The sequence below is a fragment of the Buteo buteo genome, chromosome 24, assembly GCF_964188355.1.
Source record: "Buteo buteo chromosome 24, bButBut1.hap1.1, whole genome shotgun sequence".
Classification (NCBI taxonomy): Eukaryota; Metazoa; Chordata; class Aves; order Accipitriformes; family Accipitridae; genus Buteo; species Buteo buteo.
The window spans coordinates 12577681-12602430 of NC_134194.1; the positions used below are offsets into that span (position 1 = coordinate 12577681).

The 24750-nt window shown below is 60.8% G+C and overlaps 1 protein-coding gene across 2 annotated transcripts; it reads left to right on the plus strand.

Annotated features, from left to right (window-relative positions):
• Positions 1-387: 387 nt before the first annotated feature.
• AFAP1L1 (actin filament associated protein 1 like 1) lies at positions 388-24672 on the plus strand. Of its 2 annotated transcripts, none has more exons than XM_075056916.1 (19): positions 388-503; positions 14965-15093; positions 15662-15745; positions 16112-16209; positions 16371-16482; positions 16877-16975; positions 17681-17892; positions 18241-18420; positions 19155-19241; positions 19541-19634; positions 19781-19933; positions 20393-20604; positions 21024-21169; positions 21539-21617; positions 21751-21865; positions 22079-22243; positions 22489-22667; positions 22934-23062; positions 23453-24672. In XM_075056916.1, the coding sequence occupies exons 1-19, from the start codon at positions 488-490 to the stop codon at positions 23474-23476; spliced, it is 2313 nt and encodes a 770-aa protein (XP_074913017.1). In that variant the 5' UTR covers positions 388-487; the 3' UTR covers positions 23477-24672. The 2 variants fall into 2 exon arrangements, with proteins under 2 accessions (XP_074913017.1, XP_074913018.1); XM_075056917.1 differs by lacking the exon at positions 388-503 and adding an exon at positions 10346-10360.
• The last annotated feature ends 78 nt before the right edge of the window (positions 24673-24750 follow it).

Sequence of the window (24750 nt, forward strand, 5' to 3'; positions counted from 1 at the left end):
TGGTAAGGGGGAGCTGCGCTCGCTCCCTGGGTGTGCATTTGGGTGGGGGGAATCAGTTCTGGATCCTTGCCCAAACCGAAGTCGCCCAAACCAACAACCCCCACGGGCAGGTCGCGGGCAGGTGGAGGTGGTCCGCTCCGGACCCCCCACCCATCACCGGGGCGGGGGGGGGGGGGGGGGGATCTCCGGGTGCTGCCGCTGCCGGGGGTGGGTGCTCAACGCCCGGTGTGGGGCAACACCCGGGGGGAGATGCACGGGGAGGGGGTGCTACGGGACAAACTTCCCCGGCGGGGACACCTCCCGAAGGTCTTTCGGTGCCGTGCCGGGCGGTGCCGGTGCTCGGCGCTGCCGTGCACCGAGGGAGGGGCGGACCGAACCCATTGGCCGCTCCGAAGCCAAGAGCCGGCCCCGCCGGGCGGCTGCTACCGGTGACACTCGCCCGTCCGCGCCTCCCGGGGCGGCCGGTGCTGCCCGCGGCTCCGGGACCATGGACCGTCTCAGCGGTAAGGGGGACCGGGACGGGACCGGGACGGGCAATCCCCTCTCCCCGCCGCGGCGGGCCCGCCGCGGCGGGGAGAGGGGATTGCCCGTCCCGGTCCCGGGGGGGGGTCTGGGGGTCGCGCATCCCTTCCCAACCAAGCGGGTGCATCTCACCGGATCGATGCGGGAGCCTGCCCCCCGGGGTGCCTTTGCCCACCCCCCCCACCAGCCCTGCGGCAGGGGACACAAACCGGTACCGGTTTCCCTTTGCTGGTCAGATGGGTGAAAAGGCAGCAGCTCGGAAATGAGTCTGTGGGGTGTAAGCGCTTGTTCAGGGGAAGTTCTGGTCGTAGAAAGGGAGGTGAGTGGTGTTTCCAGATGGAGCTGATCGGATCCGGAGAGTTTCCCTGGCTGGGGAAGATGCCGGTGGTCTCGTAAAGCCATGGAGGGGCTGATCCCCACCCTGCTGGGAAGCTGCTGCGTTCCCACATGTGTGTGATTCCCGCCTGCAGCTTGTGGCATCGGGCTCACGTAGCTGTTAGGCTTTGATCTGCGATATGAACAAACCTGCCAGGCCTTTGGGCCAGCCGTGCAGAGAGGGTCCTGGATTTCTGCTGGGGCTGGCAAGTCCCTGGAGAGAGCAGAGGGAGGCTTTCAGGGGGATTGCTGCTTGCTACTGCTGAACAGTGGCCTGGGGCGGCAGAGAAGGAGCAGGTGGTGACATAGTGTAGCATGGGGGTCCTGGCCCTTGGCCAGTCCTCAGAGGTGCTATAGAAGCACCAGCCAAAAATGGTAACGGGGGGGTCAGGGGCATCACTCCAGCTCTGTGGGCTGGGACCACACTGAAGTCCCAGGGCGGTTCAGGCAGTGCTGCGTCTGCAGCCCCGGGTCAGCACCAGAAAGACCCAAGGGTCAAGAGTTCCCCTTCCCGATGTAAAAGGATGGGGTGGCGTTTCCGCAGTGGAAACACTGTTATGAGGAGTTTGACTTGTGGGCTGCGGCTCCCGGTGTCGGTGCTCGGAGAGCAATGTCAGTGCCCAGCAGCCCGGGAGGGGACAGGGATGGTGACAGGGACAGCCTTCCCCCACGGCTGCGGCTCACCCTGCCTGCCAGCCAGACAGGGTGGCTTTGCCAGCTCTGAAGGAGGGTGCTGTTGTGGGAGGGAGAGTGTTGTCAAATGACATGAACAGCTCTGGCATCTCACTTCAAGGTCCCAGAGGACCTCACCGATAGGGAGAGCACAGGGTCTTGGCTTCCCCATTCTCTCGCTGTGCAAGCTGGTGGGAGGCTACCCTGTTTGCATCCCAGCCCACCCCAAAAATCAAACCTGGGACCTCACCACAGGGAAGGGCAGGGGGTGCCCAGCACGCTGCGGAAACCATCCTGGAGCATCGTGGAGATGGGCCTGGGCATGGTGCGGCTGCTCTGTGGACCTGCCCTGCCAGGAGAGAGCCCCTCTGCTGTTTTATCCCCCTCTCTAGTGCCTGCAGCAGCAGTGCCTGCCTGCTTTGCCTTGAATGCTTGTAATGAATTGCTGTTGGCACCTGGATGGCTCTTTGCTAATGTAAACCTCCTCCAGACCCTTCTGCTCGTCACCCAGAGCCACCAGATCCCTCTGGGGGCTGTGGCTCATGGAGGGAAGGTATGGGGGTCTCACCAGGCTCCCTTCCCTAGCACAAGGTGTGCTGGGTCTGGTGATGGGTAGGAGCTCTGTGTACCGTTCCCAGCCTCTGCCTGCTCTCTGGCAGCCCCTTTTTTCACCTGCAGCTCCATTCAGGCCCTGTGTGTATCCTGACTTGCTCTTGCTTTATGATCTGCCAGCTTCTTTGTTGCTTTCTGTGCTCCAGCTGAGCCTGCTGCCTTCCCAGGCAGGCTGGGCAGCACCCGGTGCAGGGCTCAGCTCTACACCATCAGCTAACCAGGGGAATTGGTGCTGTGGGCTCTTTGCAGAGTTGTTTCAGGTTGTGCTGATGGAGGAGTGCATGTGTGCGTGGTTTGGGAGGTGATCTGTGCCACAAGCCTTTGCTCTAGCAGGGCTGTGCTTGCACAAGGCTTCTCATTAGTGACTCTTCCCTGACCTTTTGTGCCACCAGAATTTAGGTCCTGCACCAAACTTATCTGGGGTCTAAATCCAGCAAAGCCGGCAGAGATGTGTCAGGGATAAACTTGGCTCCAGCTCGCCCACAGGAATGGGGAGGCCACGGGGTTGGTGGGAGGGAGCCCGGATCATTCCTGACCTGCTGCCTGCAAGCTGGCAGCAGGAATCCTGCCTGCCCCACGCACGTAGCCCGGTGGAAGGGGGTGCGGAGTGGGTGAGAAACACAGATCGGGCCAGCTGTTAGCGCGCCAGGCAAGTGCCGAGCTCTCCCCCGCATTGCAGCCATTCCTTCCGCTGGAAACTCAGCTGCCCAGGGCCACCGCCTGTTTATAGCCGGGGAGCATGCGGGGAAGGGGGCTGAGCCCACCGCGGGCTGCTCCGGCCCCACCGTGCCGGGCAAAGCAGGGTGGGAGGGTGGCCCTGGGGATGCTGATGCCAAGCGGAGCAGGGAGACACTGGAGTTATTTGCCCCTCTGTATCTTCTGATATCCTTCTGGGTGCCACGCTGCCTTTAACCAGGGGAAATGGGTCTTGCTATAGGTACTGGATCCCTGTGGAAGCCAGCCTGGCTGCTCCGGAGGGATGCAGACCTGCCCTGCCCTGCACGTCACCGGTGCCTGCTGCGGCAGGGGCTGCTGGAGAGGGGAAGGAGCGGGCCGGTGCCCCTTACTGACTGCTGCAGGGGTAGTGTCCTCCAGCCAGGGACCCTGGGGACTGTCCTATCTGCCTGGGCTGTCTGGAAAACCTGCCTCTTTCCCGCACTTGCTCTTGACCTCGAAGTGCTGTTTTCCTGTGCAAATGTGCTGAGCTGCGAGGCTGATGTGCCCTTTGCTATGAGCAGCACTGAGGCCCGATGTGCCTGAAATCCTCTCGCCTGCAGCTGGCGGGCAGTTCTTATCCCAGCCCAGGAAAGCTTTGTTTGAGGTTTTGAAGAAGTTGTCTCATCCCAAACAGTGGGAAGGCTTTTCAGCGGACAGGGAGTGAAAACTGGGCTTGACTCAAGATTTGCTTGTTGTTCAGTAGCCAAATAACTTGCTGGGGACAGAAGATAACGATTTAGCAGAGTGGAGGTTTGAAGTGGTTTCTGGCATCCCAGACTCATGTCCTGACCCCTTAACCCTTCCCTACACCAGCTACTATTAGTCTGGCACAGCTAAAGCTCTCCCCTGAGGAACACACATCTCCTGCACATAAGAAACCTTAAAATTAACGGCACAACTGTCAGTCCTGCAAAATATCTATTGAATGTCACTCTTCCAGGGCAGCAGCAGGACAATTGGGCTGGAAACCTCCCAAGGAGCTCTGCATTGTCTCTGCCAGCCCTGCCCCACCACCGCGCAAACAAGGGCTGGCACCCCCTGCCAGGGCACCCGCCGGATGAATAGAGCAGGTCCTGCCACCGGCGGGGAGGGCACCCGCGCAGCCACCACCAGCCTGCCTTTCATCACCCTGCGGTGCTAAAAGCGGCGGCATTTCGGGGAGCTCAGGTCACTCTGCAGATGCTGCGCTGACAATCTGCAGCCTCCGCAGTGGGGAAAGATGAAAATAACTTCTTTGGCCCTCCCTCCCCCAGGCTCCCCCCCACGGCACGGCTGCTGCAGCCCCTTCCCTTTTTGCTTCTGATATGCCTCCCATCACATCAAAGGCAGGCTCTTTGGCAGGCAAGGGAAAACACTAACATTTCGTAACAGTTTGGAACAAAAACAGATCTTTGCTGCAAGGGGTTTCCATACTCAAAGTACTTTTTTTTTTTTTTTTTTTTTTGAAGTGGGTTTCATGTGCATGTGATCCTGAAGTGATAGGAAGGAGCTCTGGGAGATGCTGGTATGCTCTGATTGCTGGCAATTAGTAGGAGATGCATAAGGAGCAGCTTGGAGAACGGCTTTGGCTTTCTTCTGCGTTTTTTGGACGTTAAAGCCTCCCAACTTGGTGATGGGGGAACAGCCCCTTTTTGGCTCCTTGTCCAGTGGGTTCAGCCTCCCATTTTATGTGGTCCCAGTGTCATCTTATGCTTTGGGAAACCGAGGTTGTAAAGCACAGAGCCAGGAATAGAAGTTATGTAGCAACAGGTTTGATAGCTGGCTTTTGTGTCCTGGAGTTAAAAGCAGATTCGGTGAACCAGTCCTGGCAGTGATGGAGCCATCGGCAATAACCAGAGCAGTGGCATCTTCCCCTGTGCTCAAGCGTTCCAGCTTTCCCGCCAGGATAAACTGGCTTTCCTGCCACTCCACCCCTGCCCCGCAGGGGTTAAGCGGGTAGGAAATGCTGGTGGCCCGTGGCCTTGCCGCTGCACCTGATGCTCCCGGCGGAGCTGGGCAAGGGAAGGAAACGGAAGGGCTGTTTGCAGCTGAGAAAATACGCTTATCCTGCCTTCCAAGGGTCCTCCGGGGCAGCACGGCCCCGGCCCCCAAACGCAGAGACCCTCTGCCGTGCCCTGCCTGCCCCGGGCCCAGGAACATCACTTTCCTGCAGGGACAGGGCTGGGGTGGCCACTGAGTGGGTCCTGATCCCCCTGCCAGGCAGGGAGGGAATTGTGCCCTGCACAGCTCCTGAGCTCCTGGGCATTGCCAGGATCAGGGCAGGGATGCTACCATAGGACGCTGGATGCTGGGTGCTTGTATTCCCTCCCCCTGACTCCATGGGGATATTTCCCCCGCAGAGGGTCTGTGGTTTCTCTTCCCACAGCCTCTGAAAAGCGGGGTCTGCATTGTGCAACATGGCTGAAAGTGTTTGGGAAAGCGGAGCTGGCTGGTGGCTGATCCACCAGCTCCTTCCCGCAAATCCCACGCCCTCCCTGCCCACACCCTGCTAGGTGAGGCTCCCGTACCCTCCTCTGCCTCCGAGGGTCCAGGCACAACCGCCTCGTGTGAGTCTTCCTCCTAGAAAGATGTGTCAGCCCTGCCAGCCTCCCCGCGTCTCAGTCCTGCGGGTCGGGTATTGCGTCCGAGATGTTTTGGATCTCGGCTTCGGGGAAGGGGGATGTACGGGACGCGGAGAGCCGCCTTTTGGGATGCAGAGAGCTTCCCACCCCCATCGGTGGGGCTGGGGTGTCCATTTTGGAGATTTGGGGGCTGGAAGACGCACCCAGCCCTGGGTGGTAACGTGGCCGTGCCTGTCTGGGCGCAGGGCGGTGGGGAGGGCATGCCTGCAGGAAAGCCGTCATCAGCGCTGGGGTGCTGAGTCAGCGGGTTTCCCACCGCGGTGTCTGCAATTAGCTGTAATTCCTGCTGTCCTGGAGGCTGAGGTTTGGTGGAGACTAAGGGCTACAGGGAGGTGAGAGCTTCAGGTCCCGCCAGCTCCAAGATAGCAGCAGGCAGGAAGGTGTGACCCAGGGAGGATTCCCAGTGCTCGGCCCCTCACGGAGGGTGGGCACAGGGGTGGGCAAATGGCTGTGGCACTGGGCCTGGGGCCTCTCCCAGTGTCGGAGGGGAGCCCGGGCCAACCTGCTGCTCCCTGCACTCTGGAGTTTGTTTGGACAAGGCCGACACCAAAATTTTGGTTGGAGAAAACACAGTTTATTCTGGGTTCTGACTAATCCTAACATCTCCCCTCTGCCTGAAGCTTGTTTTTTATACATTACTCAGCAGGTCTTGCCCCTGCCTGACTATTCCTTTAAAGGGTATCTCAAACCTCTCTTTTTCATTTATTATTTAAACGCGTTCTCCAGCTCAGGCTGGCCTGACGGAGCATCCTGCCATGTGCCCGCTAAGGCTGGCACTGAGTTTTGAAATGTAGCCTGGAAGTGCAGAATCTGGTCCATGTGTTATTTGCAGAGCTAATTGCATTGACTGGGCTGAGCTGCGGCTGGAAACAACTTATTTGTTGGATTAGGAGCCCCCAGGGATTCAGGGGTCTGGGGCAGAGCAGGCAAAGGGAGGAGGCTGCCTGTGCTCTGCCTGGGGACATGAGCAGGGTCACTCAGCGATATCTCACCTGGGTGCTTTTATTTGCTCAACCTCTTGCTGTGCTCAGCAGAAAGAGAGGGCCATCCAGAAACCACCCCCTCCTCCTCTGGGGTGGGGGTAGCTGCAGCCTCTTTGGGTTAGAGGGATAAAGTTTGCTTTTGGTGAGCTAAAGCAAACCACCACGGTCTTCTCCAGACGTAGAGAAAGGGCTGCTGAGCCATCAGTGGTGGGGGAACAGCCGCAGCAGCCCCTGGAGAAGTCCCACTGCAGCACGGGGCACTGGAGGGTCGTTATCTGCCTGGGTCACAGGAGATGCTTGTGGGTAATTTAATCAGCCTGTTAATTACTACCTGCACCACTTGTGAAGCTGCTGTGCTTTGGTGCGAGCTGCTGCGAGGAAGGACATACCCTGCAGCAACAAGGGCTGTCCCGGGGGTTCCTTCCAGCAGCAATGCCAGTTCAGAGAGCTGCGGCCCCTCCGATGCCCCGTGGCTCTGTTGGGGCTCCCTGGGGAGGTGACACCCCTCCCTCAGTCACTGCCCACGGGGACTGGGGCACCAAGCAGAGCAGGCAGGGTGAGGGAGGGTGCTGCAGCCCTGGGGGAAGGCTGCAGCTCTGGGCATGCGGTTGCTGCTGCTGAGGGGGGGATTTTCCACTTGGAGCCGTGTTCCGAGTGTGGGCATTGCAAGGAGAGCCTCGACCCAGCTTGGGGCTTCAGCTGCAGAGCAGCACCCCTCTTCTGGGCCATGCTGCGAAGGGTGTGCTGCCGGCACCGGGCTGGGTAAAAAGGGAACCACCACGATTCTCTTGTTCTCCAGTTTCTCCTTTAATCTAGTTATATAGAGAAGAGGCTTGACTGGCACCACAGCAGTAAGCAATGGTTTCTACAGTATGTGAACTGGCAGGGGTGTGAATGCAGGTGATAATCTTTGCCCTTTGCATGCTCTGTTGGCCTGTAATTACACTTCTCTCTATTCAGGACTCCTGTTTTCTAGTTTAAGACGGTGGGGAGGATGTAAAACTCTCTCCTCCAGAAAAGAGCACACTGGGTTGGGGATGTTTGGAGTCTTGCTTCTGCGTCCAATTCCCTTGTTCTGGCTGGGTGCACTGGGCAGAGCACCAGCCCCAGGCATGTGCCGCAGCTCCCCTTGCTCATCTCTCCTTTTTTTTGGGGGGGGGGGGGGGGGCGAGGACTCTGAGAAACCCTTTCTGCACAGAGGGCCAGAGTGAAGCAGGAGGGCTTGGGGAGAGCTTGGCTGAGAGGGTGGCTCTGCCGCTCGGCCCCAGGTTGGACTTGCTGCTCGGCTGGTCTCTGCTGGGGTGGGCGAGCGGCTGGGAGCAGGGCCATGCGATAAGGCTTTCTGCAGAGCTATTTATACTGGGGAGACGAGCCGCTGCTGGCAAAGGCATTGGGCCAGATGCAGGACCCTTCACACGAGCACTGCTGAAAGCGGCTGAGCTGGCCGTGCTGCTGGAGCTGTGCTAGGAAAGGAATGCCCCCCCCGAGCTGCTGTCAGCATTGGGGTGCGTGTCTGGAGCAGATGGGGCCGCAGATGAAGGAGGCTCAGCAGGCATAGCCAGGGCAGCCTTCTTGCTATTTAACCTCTCTGGTTGCTCATCTCGCCCTCTCCCAGGGCTGGAGCAGGATGGAGGGGCCCTGTGAACCCTGCGGGCTCCTTCATGTAAGGAGAGAAGCCAGTGGGCGACTGTGTCGGGAGGGAGAGCTGGTGGGGGACCTTCTGCCCCCTTCAGCAAGCAGGTTTCACATTCATTTCCCAGGATTGATTTTCCAAGGTTATCAGCTAAGGATATTAGTTACTGTAAGGTCACGATGATGACATCCCCAGGAGATGTGTATCCCTGCCCTGCCTGCTGCAGCGTGTCTTGGCAGGGCACGGGGTGTGCTGTGGGGTGGTGGGGAGGCGGCAGGGAGGTGCCGGGAGCCTGGGGGACAAGTCAAAAGATTTGAGCTCGCCTTGTGCTCCACAACGCTCAGGGATGCTGCGGTGCCTGAGCTGGGAGCCGCTGGGGGAGCAGGGTGACTGCCAGGGTCCTGGGCCTAATGGCAAGGGGGTTAATCACAGTGAGGGGTGGGAAGAGGCACCGGCTGGGGCAGTCGGAGAGCCGGGGAGGGTGGGGGGCTCCCAGCCGTGCAGGAGCCAGCCCCAAGCACTCAGGCTCCCGCCGACATTGTTGGATGCCAAGCCAGAGGTGCTCCCCCCATCCGCCCCACTCAAGGGGCCCTTGTTTCCAGGGAGGAGATGATTCATGTGCATGGAGTGGCCCCTTAGCAAATCTTCCACTGTTACGGGATGTTGTCAGAGCTCAAGTGTGATCATTAATGGTTGGCTTTTCTCTAAAACCCCTCTGGGCTGGAGCACGCCAAGTTGCTCCATAGCTGTACAGACAGCTGTGCTGGGAGGAGGAGGTACTTTCCAGGCTGGCATTCCTGGCCCCACCAGCCAGTCCCAGTCATCCCAGTTTGCCCCACACCCAGCTGGTGATGGCTGGCGGAGAAGCTGAGCCTGGCTGGCAGGGATGCCCTGCTTGCCCCTGCCGCCTCCGGGGGGCTGAGCGCTGCTTTTCTCCTGCCTGCTTGGCAGGGTGCTCCTCCTGCCTGCACCGGAGGAGCGGTGGCCGCAGGCAGGGTGCAGGCAGGCAGCAGTCTGTCCTCCTGTCTTCTGCACAAAGGAACAATTCTGGGAGCGCCGCGCCACCCCCACCAAGGCGCTTCCTCGCCGGCTGTGCGCCTGCCTCCTCCCCATCGGAAAGAAACCTCCTTGGGAATGGGAATGGGAACAGGAACTGCCCTGGGAGCTCAGCAAAGAGCTCAGGAGGCCATGGTCTTCCTCAAGGAGCAGCAGCGGGGGAAGGCTGGCCCTGCCGGGGTGGGAAGCAGCACAGGGGCTGGAAGGGTCTGTCAACACCTACTTCAGGCATCACCCCTCTGCTGATGCCTGCAGCCCATGCTGGGGCAGGAGGAGACTGAGGGCAGGCAGCGAGGTATGGAGGCACATCCCGGCACCCGGGTGTCTCTTGCAGGCGGCTCGACATCAGCCCGTGGAGAGGGCAGAGCGGTTTGTGTGCTGCGAGCAACTCCTCCGGCAGCGCTGGGTCTTTTTGTCCCGCAGGGTAGGCGACCTCCCTGCAGGGCTCCTCCTGGGGCTGGGGCATCACCGCTGTCACTGGGTGCTGGGGTAGCCCCTGGCTGAGCCCCCTTCCCTGGCCCACACCCCACCTATTTATGGCATCCCAGGAGCTATAAACGTTTGTTTACTGCCGGTGGCAGCTCTAAGCAGCCCTGCGCAAGCAAGCAGGCAGGCAGAGCGTCCCAGGGCCCTGCCCGCGCCAACAGGAAGGATTTATTTTTGCTTGGTTTTTATTTTAGCTACAAACAATGGCCGTTACTCCCAGCATCCGATTTCCCCCCAGTCCTCCTCGCCCCCAGCCTTCACCTGGCGCGGGAGGAAGCATGGCCGGGGGCAGGAGGAGGACAGGAGATCTGCGGCCGCAGGACAGGGGTCCCCCCGCACCTCCCGCTGCAGCACCTCGAAGCGTTACTGTGCTGTGAAACAGCATCTGCCCTCCCCAGGGCTCTCTCTTGGGCTGCAGGCCGGCTTTGCTTGGGGTGACAACTCCACATGCATTGTCTTCTCTTTCCCCCTGCAAAAGCTGGGTTTGCACACCAGGAAACTTCTGCTTTGGCCTGACCGGAGCCTCTTCCTCCTCCTCCTCTTCCTCCTCTCTGCAGGTTGCTGGAGCAAGACCTGATTTTTGCTCCTGTGACGGAGCAGAGGCTGGGGAGGGGAAGATGGGCTCTGCAGCTGCAGACTGCACCCGGACCCTTATCTCCGCACTGTGGAAGCGGGTCCCTGAGGTGGGGAGCGCTCGCGAGGTCTAAAAATAGAGCTGGCCTGGGTGCAGGGTGGAGAGATGTGGTGGGGTGCTGGAGGGGATGCAGTTCTTCTGCCAGCATTGTGCTTGGTGCTGCTTCTAGGGCAGGCTTTAGCAGCAGAGTAAATACTGCCCTGTTGTCCTGAACAGCAGCAGCGTCCTGGTGCTGGTCCCCCGGCTCACCCCATCCTAGCAAAGCTACTCTGGGTCCCCCCAGCCCATCCAGCCTGAGTTGGCTAATGCTAAAGCCATCTGCTGCCACGGTTCCTGGCCTTCCCAGGCTCAGAGACCTCACTGACATCTCCCCATCCCGCCACGATAGTGGGACAGGCTGCAGATGTGGAGAGGAGTGAGTTTCTGGGAGGGGAGGCTGGCGTCGCTCCCTGTCCTGGGATGGCTGTGTCCAAAGCCTGAGCCCAGCGAAGCCGTGCAGTCCCACAGGATCTTGGTTGCAAAAGAAGCTCCAGAAGAAAGCAGCAGGTGGGAGCCATTTGTCAGCATCAGAGGCAGGTGTGAGGCCGGAGGTATCCCACGAGTGGCTCGCGGGAGGGGGTTGCAAGGTCCCTTTTTTGGCTGCGTCACCTGCTCAGCGCCTGTGGCCGCTCTGATGTCGTGCCGCCTTCCCCCGAGGAGCCCTTTGATGTCCTGCCACCACCTCTGTCCCCAGGCTCCACGGTTTCACCCACAGTTGCCAGAGCCCCCAAGGGCAGGTCCGTGCACCGACACCAGCGCCCATCCCCGGCCCGTGATCCCAGTCCCCTGCCCACCGCAGCGCGGGCACGGACGCAGGCTGGCGCGGGGTCTGCGCTCACTCCTGCCTGCTATTGCAGAAGTTACGTGCCGGTCCTTGCTCGCCAGGTGACCTTGGGTCAGTCACACTGGTCCCCGCTGCCCTCCACGCAGCAACCCCGGAGCAATCTCCCCTTGCTTCCTGCAGCCACCCCATTAACCTTATTTAGGCTGGAAACCTAAGGAGTATAGGAAATTAATCCCTTCCCTTCCTCCGCTCCCCCGGGCAGAGGCTCGGCTCAGCAGGCTGTGCGCCCTCCTGGGATCACAGGCCTCTTTGACTCCCCCCCCCCTTGTATTTTGGAGGATGTTTAACAAGGGAGATGGAGGGGACAGCTCAGCTGGGGGGAAACAAAGGCGCCTTCAGTGCTCGGCCCGCGCCGTGCTTCGTGCCCCCGGCTCAGAGCCGGCGCTCGGGGCGTTGCTGATGAGCTCACCCGCCCGCCACGCCGGGCGACAAACCTCGCTTAATCGGGCACTCTCGTTTCTTGTGCGCAGCGGGGTCTCCTCGCCGCCCGCCGCCTGCTTTGTTGCTATTAATAGGAACCCTCTCGCCCTTTTGCTCTTGGCTGGTCTGAAGCCTTGACACAGGAGCTGGTGGCTGTGAAGGGAGATGTCCTACACGCAGCAGGGGATGGGGATGCTGGTGAGCACCACGGCCTGGGCTTCGGTGTGCTGGGGGAAGCTGATGTAGGGAATGTGCGTGGCCCCCATCTCCTCTGTGGGAGCGCACGGCCAGCTGAGAGTCTGCTGAGCTGGGGCGGCAGGTAGATGCGTGTCTCCCTGGCTGCTTGCAGGTGCTGGGTGGACTTAGGGGGGCATCTTGCTTTCTGTCCCAGCTGCTTTCTTGCTAGCCCCCTGCCCACTGAGCCGTGCAGGGGAGGATGTCACCTGGCCTGGGGAACACCACCGCATCCCTGAGCAGGAGCCTGCTCCCATCCTGCCTGTGCAGCACGCTGCAAACATCCCAGGGAGGATCTGCCCTTCTTTGCTCCCTTCCTGCGTCTGCAGAGGGGCAAGGAGAGGGCCATGGGAGCCGAGCGCTTACCCTTGCTCGTCACAGGCATGAGGCTTCTGGGTGGCTGGAGCAGGTCCCCTCCCTGGGAGGCGTGTGCTCGAGGCGGGCAGCGAGTGGAGCATCAGCAGGACCTGGGTCCTGCGCTCAAGGAGCAGAAGCCCCGCTCCCTGTGGTTTCCCTCTCCTTCCCCATGGGCTGGGGATGCTGCCAGCTCCCCAGGCTTGCTTGCTCCTTCTGGAGCTGTGCTGAGGCTTCTCCTCCTGCCTGGGGGCTACCTGTCCTGGTTTGGCCTGCCCACGGGAGACGGGCGCTGGCAAAGCTGCTCTTGCCAAAAGGGCTGAGGCTGCTGTTTAGCTTGGCGCGGTGGAGGGAGGAGGAAGCAGAAGGTCTGTGGAGATAGAAGCCCATCGGCTGGGGCAGCAGGAAGAGAGTTGTGAGCCGCATCCTGCCTCACGTCCTGGGGAGGTGGCGATTTGGGGCTGGGCATGCTGTCTCCTTGCCCTGGGGCTCGTCTTGGCTGGGCGCTGATCCGCATCAACGCACTTGTGTTGGGCTCCCCTTCAGCCAAAAATCTTTGAAAGAGCAGTTGGGTTTACTGCACTGTCCCTGCTTTGGGCAGCAGTGCCAGCTTGCTTCCCACTGGTCCCGGGAGACTCGCTCTGTGCTCCAGGCCGTGGCTTGCAGGGGTGGAAGGAGGACACCCAAAATCCTAGGTCAAACCTCTAGCAGCCCAGTTTTTGATGGTGTTGGGCAGAGTGGATGTGGTGTTTGGATAGGGCCCAGCAGAAGCTCGCTGAGGAACATGAGTAAGGAGGATCCCATCAGCTGCAGCAGCACAGCATCCTGACCTTCCCCTGGGAAATACGCCCTGTGCCAGCCCTCGCTGCTGCCCATTCCCCTGGCAGAACCTGGAGGGGCAGCGGTGGGGACGGATACAGCCCAGGCAGGGTGTCCCCGATGCTCCGTGCTGCCGGGGCGCACGCTCTCCCCTCCTTGCAAACCGTCCCCATCAGTCAGCACGTCCGAGCTGCCTCTGTGGTAACCTCTGGCCTTTCTTCCTGTCCCTGGAGACCCCAAGCCAGCTGCATGCCGCCCCAGCTGTGCTGTGATGACTTTTGGTTGCTGCCAAGAGAAGGGATCCTGCTCCGGCATGCACTGGAAGAAACAGCTTTTTTTTGTTCCACCCTCTGTAGCCTCCAGAGCTGCAGGTTTGCTGGTGTCCCTGAGCTTGGCCTCTCCAATGCAGGCCATCTCCCACAGGCGCTGGACCCTGCAGGAACTACCCTGGATGCCAGCGGAGCTGGGTGGGTGTGTGGTCCCCAGTAAAACTGGAGCTTGGCTTTGGATCCAGCTCAGTTTTTTCTTACCCTGCTCGGAGGAGGCAAGGTACAGGAAGAGACCTGGGGTGAGGATGTCGGTGCACGTGCAGAATTGGAGGTGTGGGAGCTCATGAGAGATTTGGAGCCCAGAGCTTACGTTGTTCAAGTCCTCCCTGTCCTTCCCATCCCTGGCCAACACGTTTTCCCAAAGCTGTTGGTCAGCTGCTGCCAACACTGTGCATACTGCTTTCAGTGATGAATTTATTTTGTAACCCTGCTCTGATATGCTAACACCCAAGTGTTTTCTGGAGCCTTGCTGCATGGGTAACCCCACAGCTGCAGCGTGCTTTTGCTTTGTAAAAACTAGCCCATGAATCACCACATCAAAGAGGAGACCCACAGTTTTATGTGTGTGCCTGTGATGGTGATTGTGGCAAATTCTCTTTTCCTGCTTTCTGCTGGGCTCTCTCTCTCTCTCCTGCCGGGTTCTGTCTGCGGGCTGATGCTGCAGGTGCAGCAGTAGCCCAGGAGCTGGTGGGTACTGGGATCCCACACACTGGAAAGCAAACAAGCGGTGGCTTCTGGTGTGGTTCCCCTTTGCCAAGATTTCAGCTGCTCTGACCCTCTTGGCCGCCTCTGGGGCTGCGTGTGTTGGACCGAGGCTCAGCTAACGCAGGGCTGGGTAGGGAGAGCTCCTCCTGCGCTGCAGTCCCCATCCCCTCCCTGGGCACCTTGCAGGTGCCTGTGTGGGGCAGGGACTGTTGTCCCTTGGGGCAGTCACTCCATGCCTGGAGGGAAGAGTGGGGTGGCCTTGGAGTGGTGTGGGTGAGCTGGGATGATACAGGGGAGGAGTGACAGCAGGGCAGAGGAGCTGCTGGTGGCGAGCGTGGAGAGGAAGGCTCTAGCCTGTGTATGGGGATCCTGTGGAGGTGGCACTGGGTTGGGAGGTCACAGGTAGTCTGAGCACAGCAGGGGAGTATGAACATCCCCCAGCAGGCGAGGGGTGGGAGGGTGTCTCCCTGGGCAGCAGTGCCAGGTGGCTCTGGAGATGGCATTTGGGTTTCCTTTCCCTCCTTCCTTCTCTCCGCCACCACCCAGCACCCGTCACAGCGAGGGGGCACCAGCAGCAATGATAAGCTGTCAGGCAGACAGAGGTATAGTTTTATCTGCGTGGAAAAATATGTGTGCTGAGCCCTTTGATAGCGGTCCAGCAGCCCTGCAGAGCTTGTGTTTCCGTTCGTGGGCCCAGCAGGCTGCATCCCTGCGTCTGCGTGCAGGTGGAAGAGCTTGTGCATGGAAGGAGCACGTGTGCGCTTAGCAAACTCTGCCTGAGCTGTGCTGGGCCAGCTGGGAAAGACCCCCATTCTAGGGTCTTCCACATGTTCCAGCCCCTTCTGCCTTGTCTTAACCCCAGCACCCCAACACCACCCTGGTTGACAGGCTTTTTCCTGCTCCCTCCAGTGCTGGACCAGCTCCTGCCAGAGCTCAGCATCTTGCTCAAGCTGCTGGACCACGAGTACCTGAGTGCCACCACGCAGGAGAAGAAACTGGCTGTCTCCACCATCCTGCAGAAGCTGCAGCCACCCGCAGGTCTGTGTCCCCCTCCTGCGGTGCCCGGTGGCTGTCCCCAGGGGCAGTGGGTGTCCCCAGCAGCTGGCCTGGGCCAAAACCCCAGCAGGGTAGGGAAAACCATCTGCAGGGCAAGGATGAGCCGCCTCTGTGCCCAGCACCCAGCACCTGCTCAGCCCCCTCGGGGCACTTTGCTCCCCGCTTTTGCTTCCCAGCTTCTCCCCGCCCCAGGCGTGGGGGCTGGCGTCAGCCCTGCTGTGGCTGCAGGGGGGCTGCTCCCTGCGGAAACGCTGCTTCGCAGAGGTCTTCCTGCCACCGGTTTCTGCTGAACGCAGGGGTTTCCGTGGGAAGGCCAGGAGGACCCTGCACCTGGGGCTTCACAGCCTTCCCACCTTCCTGCCCTCCTGGCGGGGGGGGCAGCAGCATCCCTGGGGGCTGCTCTGCTCCCGGGGCCCCTGCTCCGGAGGCGTGCTCCGTGGGCGAGCTGGCCTGTGTCCTTGGGTTGGTGTTTGTGGGGAGGAGGGGTGCCGGTTCTTGTCCCGGCCACCCTGCCCACCCCCAGGCTGAAAGCATCCCCCCTCGCTCCCAGGGAAGGACGTGGACTACATGTACGTCAACACAGCATCCCTGAGCAATGGCACCAGCTTCGTGGAGTCTCTCTTTGAGGAGTTCGGTACGTGTGGCCGACTCGGAGTGATGCCCTGGGGGTCGCGCTGGGTGGGTGCAGTGCTGGCCCTGGGGTCCCCACTGACAACACGGGCTCTTGGGGCGCCCTGGGAAGGGAGGGTGAAAGCTGTAGCCTTGTGTCCAGGGTGGGCATCGTTACCCTGGGTGCTTGCTCCTGCTCCCCTGTAGCTGTTTGGGGGCTGGCCATGGGCGGTCCATGCACCTTCTGTGTTTACCAGTGATGCCCATCTCCCAGCACCTTCCCAGTGAAGGGCCGTGGGTGCTTGCCTTGGGGGTCCCTGGAGGACATGGCTGGGGAGGCCAGCTCTGGGATTTCCTGCTCCCTTCACCCTCTCCGCTTACCCCTGGGCAGACTGTGACCTGCGGGATCTCCAGGACATGCAGGAGGAGGAGGGGGACACCAGCGATGGCGTTGGCTTGGACCTGGCGAGGAGCCAGACAGCAAAAACTGTAAGTCCCTGAATGCTGACCTGTGAGGTCTGATCTGCACCCGCATGAGGAGGTGGCGGTAGCCCAGGCTGGGACCCCTTCCAGTCCCTTGCCACTGCAGTAGCTGCTGGGACTCATGACTCTCTGCTGCCTGGCTAATACCGGTGGTGTTTCTGCTGTAGGTTCCTGTGGACCCTGCTCCGCCGCTGCCCACCACTCCTCCGCCTGAGGATTACTACGAGGAAGCCCTGCCCCTGGGCCCTGGCAAGGCCCCCGAGTACATCACCTCCCGCAGTGAGTCCTGCTCTGCGCTGGGGCAGCAGGAGGGTGGGGGGAGCCCGGCAAGCTGCCCACTGCATCCCCCCACCTGCCTGCCCGCCTGGCAAAGCAGGCAGTCCTCGGCGGGTGTGACGGCTCATCCTGGGGAAGGAAACATCGCTGCTCCTGCTGCCATCCCTCCTGTCCTGCTCCCTTTCCATCCCGCTGCACTGTTATTGCAAGGGAACTGTTTGCTCCAGCTCGATTGGGAAGGGGGTGATGGGGAGAGGTCAGAGCCATGGGGGGACGGATGCTGAGGTGCCCTGGGAGGCTGTGCTTTGCTCTGCCTGGCTTGCATGCTTGCTGCTCGAAGCATCCCTGGTGGGAAACCAGGTGTAATAGCCCCCACTGCCCTCTGCTCCCTCCACAGACAGCTCCAGCCCCCCCAACTCCATCGAGGATGGCTATTATGAGGATGCAGACAGCAACTACCCTGTCACCAGGATGAACGGGGAGCAAAAAAACTCCTGTAAGTATCCAGGTGCCCTCACCAGGGAGGGCAGAGCTTCGGCAAAGTCCATCCCTGAGATGGGGGCTTGAGCGCTGGGCTGGGGGCCGGTGGGGTTGAAGCTGGAGGACCTCTCATGTGTCAGAGGCTGCTGGCAAAAAGCAAGGAGCATGGGGTGCTGTTTGTCATGCAAGCCAGAGCCCTTGCGCTGCGGAAGAGATGTAACCAGTGCCATGTCTGTCACCAGCACGGAGAAGGGGTGTCCCTGCCTACGCAGCTCTCGTGCCCTGCGTGAGCTGCTTGTGCTACGGCAGAGGAGGGCTGGGGCAGGGACACCACTGCAGAGCCCCGCTCCTCTGTGCCCTGCGTGGGAGGTGCGGGGCAGAAGGTCAGCATGTGATCCTCTGTTGCAGATAGAGGGTTTAATCCAGGCTTTCAAAGTTTGAACCTTGCAAAGAAATAAGCCAGCGCCGGGGTTTGGATAGATGCACCTGGGACTGGCGTTGGGCCCGCAGGCATTCTGCCTTGTTTGGAAGGGAAATAGAGACAGCTGGGGTCAAAACGCTGCTGTTTGCAGAGGATGACGTGGAGTCCATCCATCCCAGCACCCAGCCCAGCCTCTGTGCCGGAGCCCTCCCGGGATGGGGAGCCCTGGCAGTGTGGGAGCGTGCCCGGCAGGCAGGGCTCCGGGGTGCCATTCGGGGTGACTCGCCTGCTTCCTTCCAGACAATGACTCGGATGCGATGAGCAGCTCTTATGAGTCCTATGATGAGGAGGAGGAGGAGGGGAAGGGCCAGCAGCTGACACACCAGTGGCCATCAGAGGAAGCCTCCATGAACCTGGTGAAGGATTGCAGGATTTGTGCTTTCCTGTTGCGCAAAAAGCGCTTCGGACAGTGGGCCAAGCAGCTCACCATCATACGGGACAGCAAACTGCTGGTGAGCCCAGAGCTGGTGGAGGACAGAAACCCCGTGGTGGGTTATGAGGGTGGTTGGGTCCAAGCTAAAGAAAAATAGCACTCTCCAAGCCAAGACCCTGCCCCAAGGCTGCCACTGCCCCACAGCACATGCAGAGGCTGCCTTCGCTTCCCTTGCAAGCAAACGGGGGGCTCCCCTTTTTTGGGACCCTAGGGAGTGAGAGGGCACCCTGCAGCCCTCTGCCACCAAGGCTGTTGCAGAGACTGAGCCACTTCCATCTGTGCCACACATGAGGGACCCTGAGAAGGCATGGCAGCGGGACAGGCAGGTTTCGGCTGAGCCCCGAGCAGTTCCCTTTGCTTCTCCTAGTGCTACAAAAGCTCCAAGGACCGGCAGCCACACGTGGAGGTGGCCCTGGGCACCTGCAACGTCATCTACGTCCCCAAGGACGGGCGGCGCAAGAAGCACGAGCTGCGGTTCTCGCTGCCGGGGGCCGAGGCGCTGGTGCTGGCCGTGCAGAGCAAGGAGCAGGCTGAGGAGTGGCTGAAGGTACCATGTCTGCCCCCACTTCGCCCGGGGGGCTGCAGACTCTCCTTGGCATCCTCCCTGGCTGAGGCAGGGAGGGGGCTGCCCTGGGAAAGGCCTTGTCCCCCAGAAAGGGGAAGGGGGCTTTGGTCCTGTCTCATATCGGCTTGGGGGGGGACTGGCCAGCCATTTCCCAGGGCCTGGGCGTCTCCGGTGCTGATAGCCCCCACGGGGTGGGAATGTTTGCTCTCCCCCTCCTCTTCCCCGTGGCCCTTTCCTGCCTTTGTTCAGGGGCGGGAGGCGGGGGCTGTGGGGAAGGGACCACGGGTGGGAAAGGAGCCTCTGCGCACACCACAAACCCCGCTGTTACCCCAAATGTGGGAGAACTGGGTTATTTTACGTGGCTGGGGCAAGCCACACTGTGCCTGACTGTAAAACGGGGGTTCACGAGGTGTCCTGTGCTGGCAGAATGACTGTGCGGCTTGGCACCCAAGTCCCTTACCTCTGAGATTTCCAAAATCTCTGACAAAATCTGCAAAACTAGTTGGAGTTTTGAAGGGGCCAAGATGTGTGCAGTCCCCCAGGCAAGCCAGGCTTGTGCCCTGAGCAGGGCTCACTGTCCCGTCCTGCAGAGACCAGGACCTCTCTCTGTGTGGTTCAGCCCGGCTCTGGTGGCGAGACGGGAGTGTGCTGAGCCAGGGAAAGTAGCCCTGGCTCTCGGGTCCATTTTGAGTGGCTTCTGGGGGCTGTCTCTGCAGGTGATAAAGGAAGCCAGCAGTCCGGCAGCAGGTGGGATGGAAGCCCCCACGTCCCCAGTGATGCCGTGCAAGATGGACCTGGATAAGGTGATGGTTTCTAACCGCCCTGCCGAGGTGCTGTGTGGGGCTGCTGTAGCAGAGGCTGGGGAACGCAGGGCCGGGGGAGCACTGAGCTCCGGGTGCTGCGTGAGGAGTCCTTCCCATCCTCGCAGCGCCTCTGTGGGGCTTACGGGGCTCCCTGCCACTGGGGAAGGGGAACAGGGCTCCCCTGGCACTGGGGGACATCCCAGCCCTGCGCAGGAGGGACAAAGGGCCGATAGTGGCCGTTGCTGGAGGCTGTGCATGGGGACGCTGCTGACGGGGTGCCTGTTCCGCTCCCCCTGCAGCGGCTGTCACAGGAGAAGCACACCTCCGACTCGGACAGCGTGGTGACGGGTGAGACCGGCTCCCCGGCAGCCCGCAGAGAGCCCGGCGAGCACGGTAGAGCTCCTGCCCCCAGCCAGGCGGGATGTCCCCCCGCCGGAGGGGCCGGCTGTGTGCACCACAGCTGGGGAGCATCCTCTCCCGGTGAGGGGGGATGCTGTGACACATGCTGGGGGCACACAGCTACCCTGTCCTCCTTCCAGGGAAAGGCAAAAAGAGTGGCTTGGCTGACCTGAAGGGCTCGATGAGCCGGGCAGCGGGGAAGAAGATCACCAGGATCATCAGCTTCTCCAAGAAGAAGCCTTCTCCTGAGGACACGCAGACCTCCTCCACCGAGGAGGACATCCCCTGCTGCGGTTCGTGTGGGCCGGGGGCAGAGACAGGGCTTGGCTCGCTTGGGCCAGGAGCGGTGGGGAGCTGGCATCCTTCCCCCCCAGCCTGGCCGTATGGGGGGCAGTTGGTGGGGGTAAGGGGGCAGTGGGGTGGGGGCAAGCTCACTGAGCTGCTGGAGGGCTGTGACACTGCCTCAGGCTATGAAATGGTGCCCAGTCCCAGCTCTGCAAATTCCCATGCTGTGTGGGGATGGGGCCGAGGGGTCACCCGTGTCCCAGAAAACAGGCTCGGGTGACTGTGTGGCACTGAGGTGGCACTTCACCTGGGACCAGGGTGTCCCAGCTGGGGAAACTGAGGCACAGAAGGACCAAACAAGTAGAGAGCCATGCTGTAATCTCTGGGCAGCCATGTCTCGTTAAAGCCTGCCCGAGGTCCAGCCAAGCAGGCACTGAGACCCTTCCATCGGCCCTGCCACCCCCCAGGCTACCTCAGCGTGCTGGTTAACCAGTGCTGGAAGGAGCGCTGGTGTCGCCTGAAGGGCAACACCCTCTACTTCCACAAGGACCGCACTGACTTGCGGACCCACGTGAACGCCATCGTCCTCCGGGGCTGTGAGGTGGTCCCGGGGCTGGGCCCCAAACACCCCTTCGCCTTCCGCATCCTTCGCAACGGGCAGGAGGTGGCCGCGCTGGAGGTGAGCGGGCAGCGGGGCGGGCACGGCGTGCTGGTCCTGTGAGGAGGGGGTTGTCAAGCTGGGGGAGCATCTCCTGTGATGATCAGCACTCGCATGCAAGCAGTGCCTTGTTTTCCCCTCCCCTGCACGTTAAGGAAGCCCAGGGCATCACTTGGGGCAGCCGCGCAGGTATTTGCAGGCTGGACGCAGGGAGGAGGCTGGTAGGGCTGAAGCAGGCAGGTTGCAGGTGGTGGCTGGGGATTTGGGACTGGGCCCTCCTGCATGTGCCCGTGCGCTTTCTCTTGGAGCCTCCTAAGCCTTGCACACACGCTTTGTGTCGAAGGGCCCTTCTCCACAGCGGGACTTTGCGTCGGGAGGCAGGAGCGAGGGCGAGGGACCAGGAGCTGGGCATGCACCCCAACACTTTCTCTCTCCTGCAGGCAAGCTGCTCCGAAGACCTAGGCCGCTGGCTGGGTCTCCTCTTGGTGGAGACGGGCTCACGGACGGCACCGGAGGCCTTGCACTACGACTACGTGGACGTGGAGACGATTGCCAACATAGTGACGGCTGTGAGGCACTCCTACCTGTAAGGCTGTCCTCCTGCTGTGCCGGGGACAGAGAGTTGGGCTGGGGATGGCGATCCTCGGCCCCGTGTGTTCCCTAGGAAAGGCACAGGCGGGGACACAGTTTGTGCTGTGATCTCGGGGACAGCCAGCGTTCCAGGGGCTGGTGGTTCCTGAAGCAGGGCAGTTTTGCTTGGGCAGGATGGAAAGCAAAAGGTGTTTCGTGAATGCTGATGAAGGACTTAAGGGATACACATGGTAGAGTAGGGTAGGGTAGGGTACTCATGAGTGAAGTTGGGAGGGCAAAGCAGGAAGCCCTCTGAGATGGAAGGGCTCTCTGAGGGACTGGCAAGGATGTCCTGGAAAGAAAGACCCCATCCCTCCTTCTGCAGGTGGGCCAGCTCCTCCCAGGATCACCGGCCAGACTCCTCCCGTGTGGTGTACGATGACGTCCCCTATGAGAAGGTTCAGGTGAGCATGGCTCCGTGGCTCGCCCTCTCCCGCCACCGTGGCCAGGCTACAGAAGGTGCCCCCGGGAGCCTTGGCCAGGCCGCAATGGCCCCGCGGGTGTTCCAGCACGCTTTCCCTCCTGTCCCTGCCGCAGGCTGAGGAGGAGCCAGGGCGGCCGGCAGGAGCCCAGGTGAAGCGCCATGCTTCCTCCTGCAGCGAGAAGTCACGGCGAGTGGACCCGCAAGTGAAAGTGAAGAGGCACGCGTCGAGTGAGTGGGGACCCTCAGCTGCAAAACTCCGCAGGGGGACCCCGGCCAGTGTGGGAGGATGCTGTTTCCCCAAGGGGGTCTGCAACCAGGCTGGGGCTGGCCGGCTCCAGCACGCGGGTGATGGGTTGTGCTGCACCAGCTCGGCTAGACCGCGGGTGGCATCGGTGTAGCCGGGGCCAGAGCCTTCATGACGGGCTCTCCTTGTGCACGCAGATGCCAACCAGTACAGGTACGGGAAGAACCGGGCCGAGGAGGACGCCAGGCGATTTCTGACGGAGAAGGAGAAGCTGGAGAAGGAGAAAGCATCAATCCGCAGTGAGCTGCTGTTGCTGCGGAAAGAGAAGCGAGAGCTGCGGGAAGCCATAAAGGGCAGCACGGGTAGGTTGTTGCCATCCGAGTGCTGCAGCTGCTCGAAGGCGCTCAGGTTCAGGGGGAAGGCTGTAGAGCTGGGGTGGGTTGGGGACGTTGGGCTGGCGTTCTGGTGGTGAGCGGGGCTGGCAGCAGCACGCTGCCGGCCTGGCAGCCCCATCTAGTGTCCCCGTCCAGGAGGATGGGTGGCTTCTCCGTCCCTGCGGCCTCATGCCTGGGTGAAGGCGCTGAGCTGGGTGCACTTGTGCAAGCAGGGACGAAGCTGCAGGACCTGGAGCAGCGGGTGGCAGTGCTGGACGAGCAGTGCCGGCAGAAGGAGGAGCGCCGCGTCGACCTGGAGCTTAAGCTGTCTGAAGTGAAGGAGCAGCTGAAGCAGTCGCTGGCAGGAGGGCCAGCCCTGGGGCTAGCTGTGACCGGCAAGGCTGAGAATGGGGTACGCATCCCTTCTTCCTCGCTCTCCTGGCTTTGGCTTTCCCCAGCAAGGTGCTTGGGGTGGCAGGGGGAGCAGCACGTGGGGAAGAAGGGACATCCCTGCTGCTTTGTCCCATGTGGACAGAGGTCGGAAGCAAGGCATCAATTAGGTTTGGCCACATCAGTTTTGACCTCGTGACAGTTTGTGCCTTTTTTTTTTCTCCCCTGGCTGTCCTTGCTCCCTGGGTCTCCTAAATCCTTTTCCTTCTTTCTCACCCTTTTCCATAGGAAGCTACAAACAAGCCAAACGGGAGCCCTCCTGAGCACTTGGTCCCCGTTAACTGTGCAGCCGAACTGAGGAAAAGAAGTCCCTCCATCCTCCCTGCCAACAAGGGAAACGTGCTGCGAAAGGCCAAGGTCCTGCTTCGCTTTGCCTCTCATCTCTGGCCCCCTGGGAAATCTCATCCTTTGTCCTGTCCCCCTTCCTCGACCATAAAATTTGGGGACCGGGGATGCTCCCTACCCCAAGAGCAGGGGGTACTGCCAGGTTCCCCTGCAGCCAGGCTGGCCCAGCTTAGCAGCACTGTTAGCATGAGCCTGGCTTGCAGGAAAATTTGGAAGGTGCAGGGCTGGGTGAGCAGCAGGGAGAGCATCGCCTCTATGATGACTGGAGCAGCAGTGACCCCAGGCTTTGAAGATGCTGGGGCGGTCCAAAGCCCCCAGTAGGGAGGGATGCCCTTGAAGGGCTCAGCGCTCACTTCTCCAGCGATGTCTCCTCATCCCCTGTTTTTTTTCCTTTCTGTGCAGGAGTGGGAAAAGAAGCAGAGTTAAGCTGGGCTGCGGGAACACCTGCTGAGCCCCCGCCGGACACTGGGGCTCATGGAGGAGCTACAAGCCCCCTTTCTCCGAGGCACCAGGAGGGTGCTGGGAAGGCATGCGGGGAGTGATGCCCTCCCATGCCCCACCACTGCGGCACCATCTGCCTCGTGGGCAACACTACAAACCATGGGGAAAGGGGTGGGAGGGGGATTTGGGAGGCGGGGGGGAAGGGGAGTCCTTCGTGGATCAGGGTCACATACTACTGGGAAACCCATCTCTGGGAGGAGCCTCCCACGGGGCCGGGAGTTCGACGCAAGGTGTGTGTGCCAGTGGTGGTGCATAAGGAAGGAGGGGAGAGCCCAGGGGCTGGCAGTCGGCGCTGTGCTCTGATTTATCAGGATCAGTGTGTGCCACCCTGGGACGCTGGAGACCAGGCTACACTTTCCAAAGCGACCATGGACTTGTTGGGTTTTTTTGGCCCCCTCAGTGTTGGAGTTCATGAGCTGCTCAGGACTGAACACTTCAGAGACGCTGATCATTCACCCTGCTCACTGCTCCCAGCTCCGCAGGGTCTCATCTCAGGGTTCCTCATGTCTCAAGCTCGCTATGGCTCAACCAAGTGCCCTTGTCTAGTATTTCCTTCTTGTCCTCCAGGCAGTAAGGGTGAGGGCACGCTGGCTTCCCTTGGGAATGAACAAAGCTCAAGTGTCAGCATTTGAAAGCAAATTAACAGCAGATACCTTTCAACCTTGCTAAACAGCTTAGAAGTGCTGCAGAGGGCTGAGGCTGGAGGCAGCCCAGCTCTCTCTGCCCTAGCCCCATGCCAGCTTTCAGGGAAGCAGGGAAAGGGACAGTGTTGTCTCCTGGCCAACAGCGCATTCACACTATTGCTGCTGCGGTCAGACTTGGTTTGCCAAGGCATGTGGTCAAAATGGAGCGAAGGGAAGTTTAAAACTGAAAAAAAAAAAAGGTGCTTTCAGATGAGGGGACTGGAACAGAAAAGAGAAATAGAGGAAGGTCATTTAGCACAGGCAGAAACAAGGGACAGGAATAAAAAGGAAAGGCCCAGGCTTTTGTGCTGGGAACAAGGGAGCAGGCCTGTCGCCCACTCATGCTAACAACTGCCACAATTAACCTTTGGAGCTCGCTCTTTCAAAGCCCTCTTGTTAGTAACTAGGTAAGCAGCTTTAAATAAAAACGCTGGCACTGGCATGCCCCTTCCCCTGGCTGTAGGGAGCACGGTGGGTAAACTACTCCTGCTCACAGTGAAATGGGCCAGGGTGGGT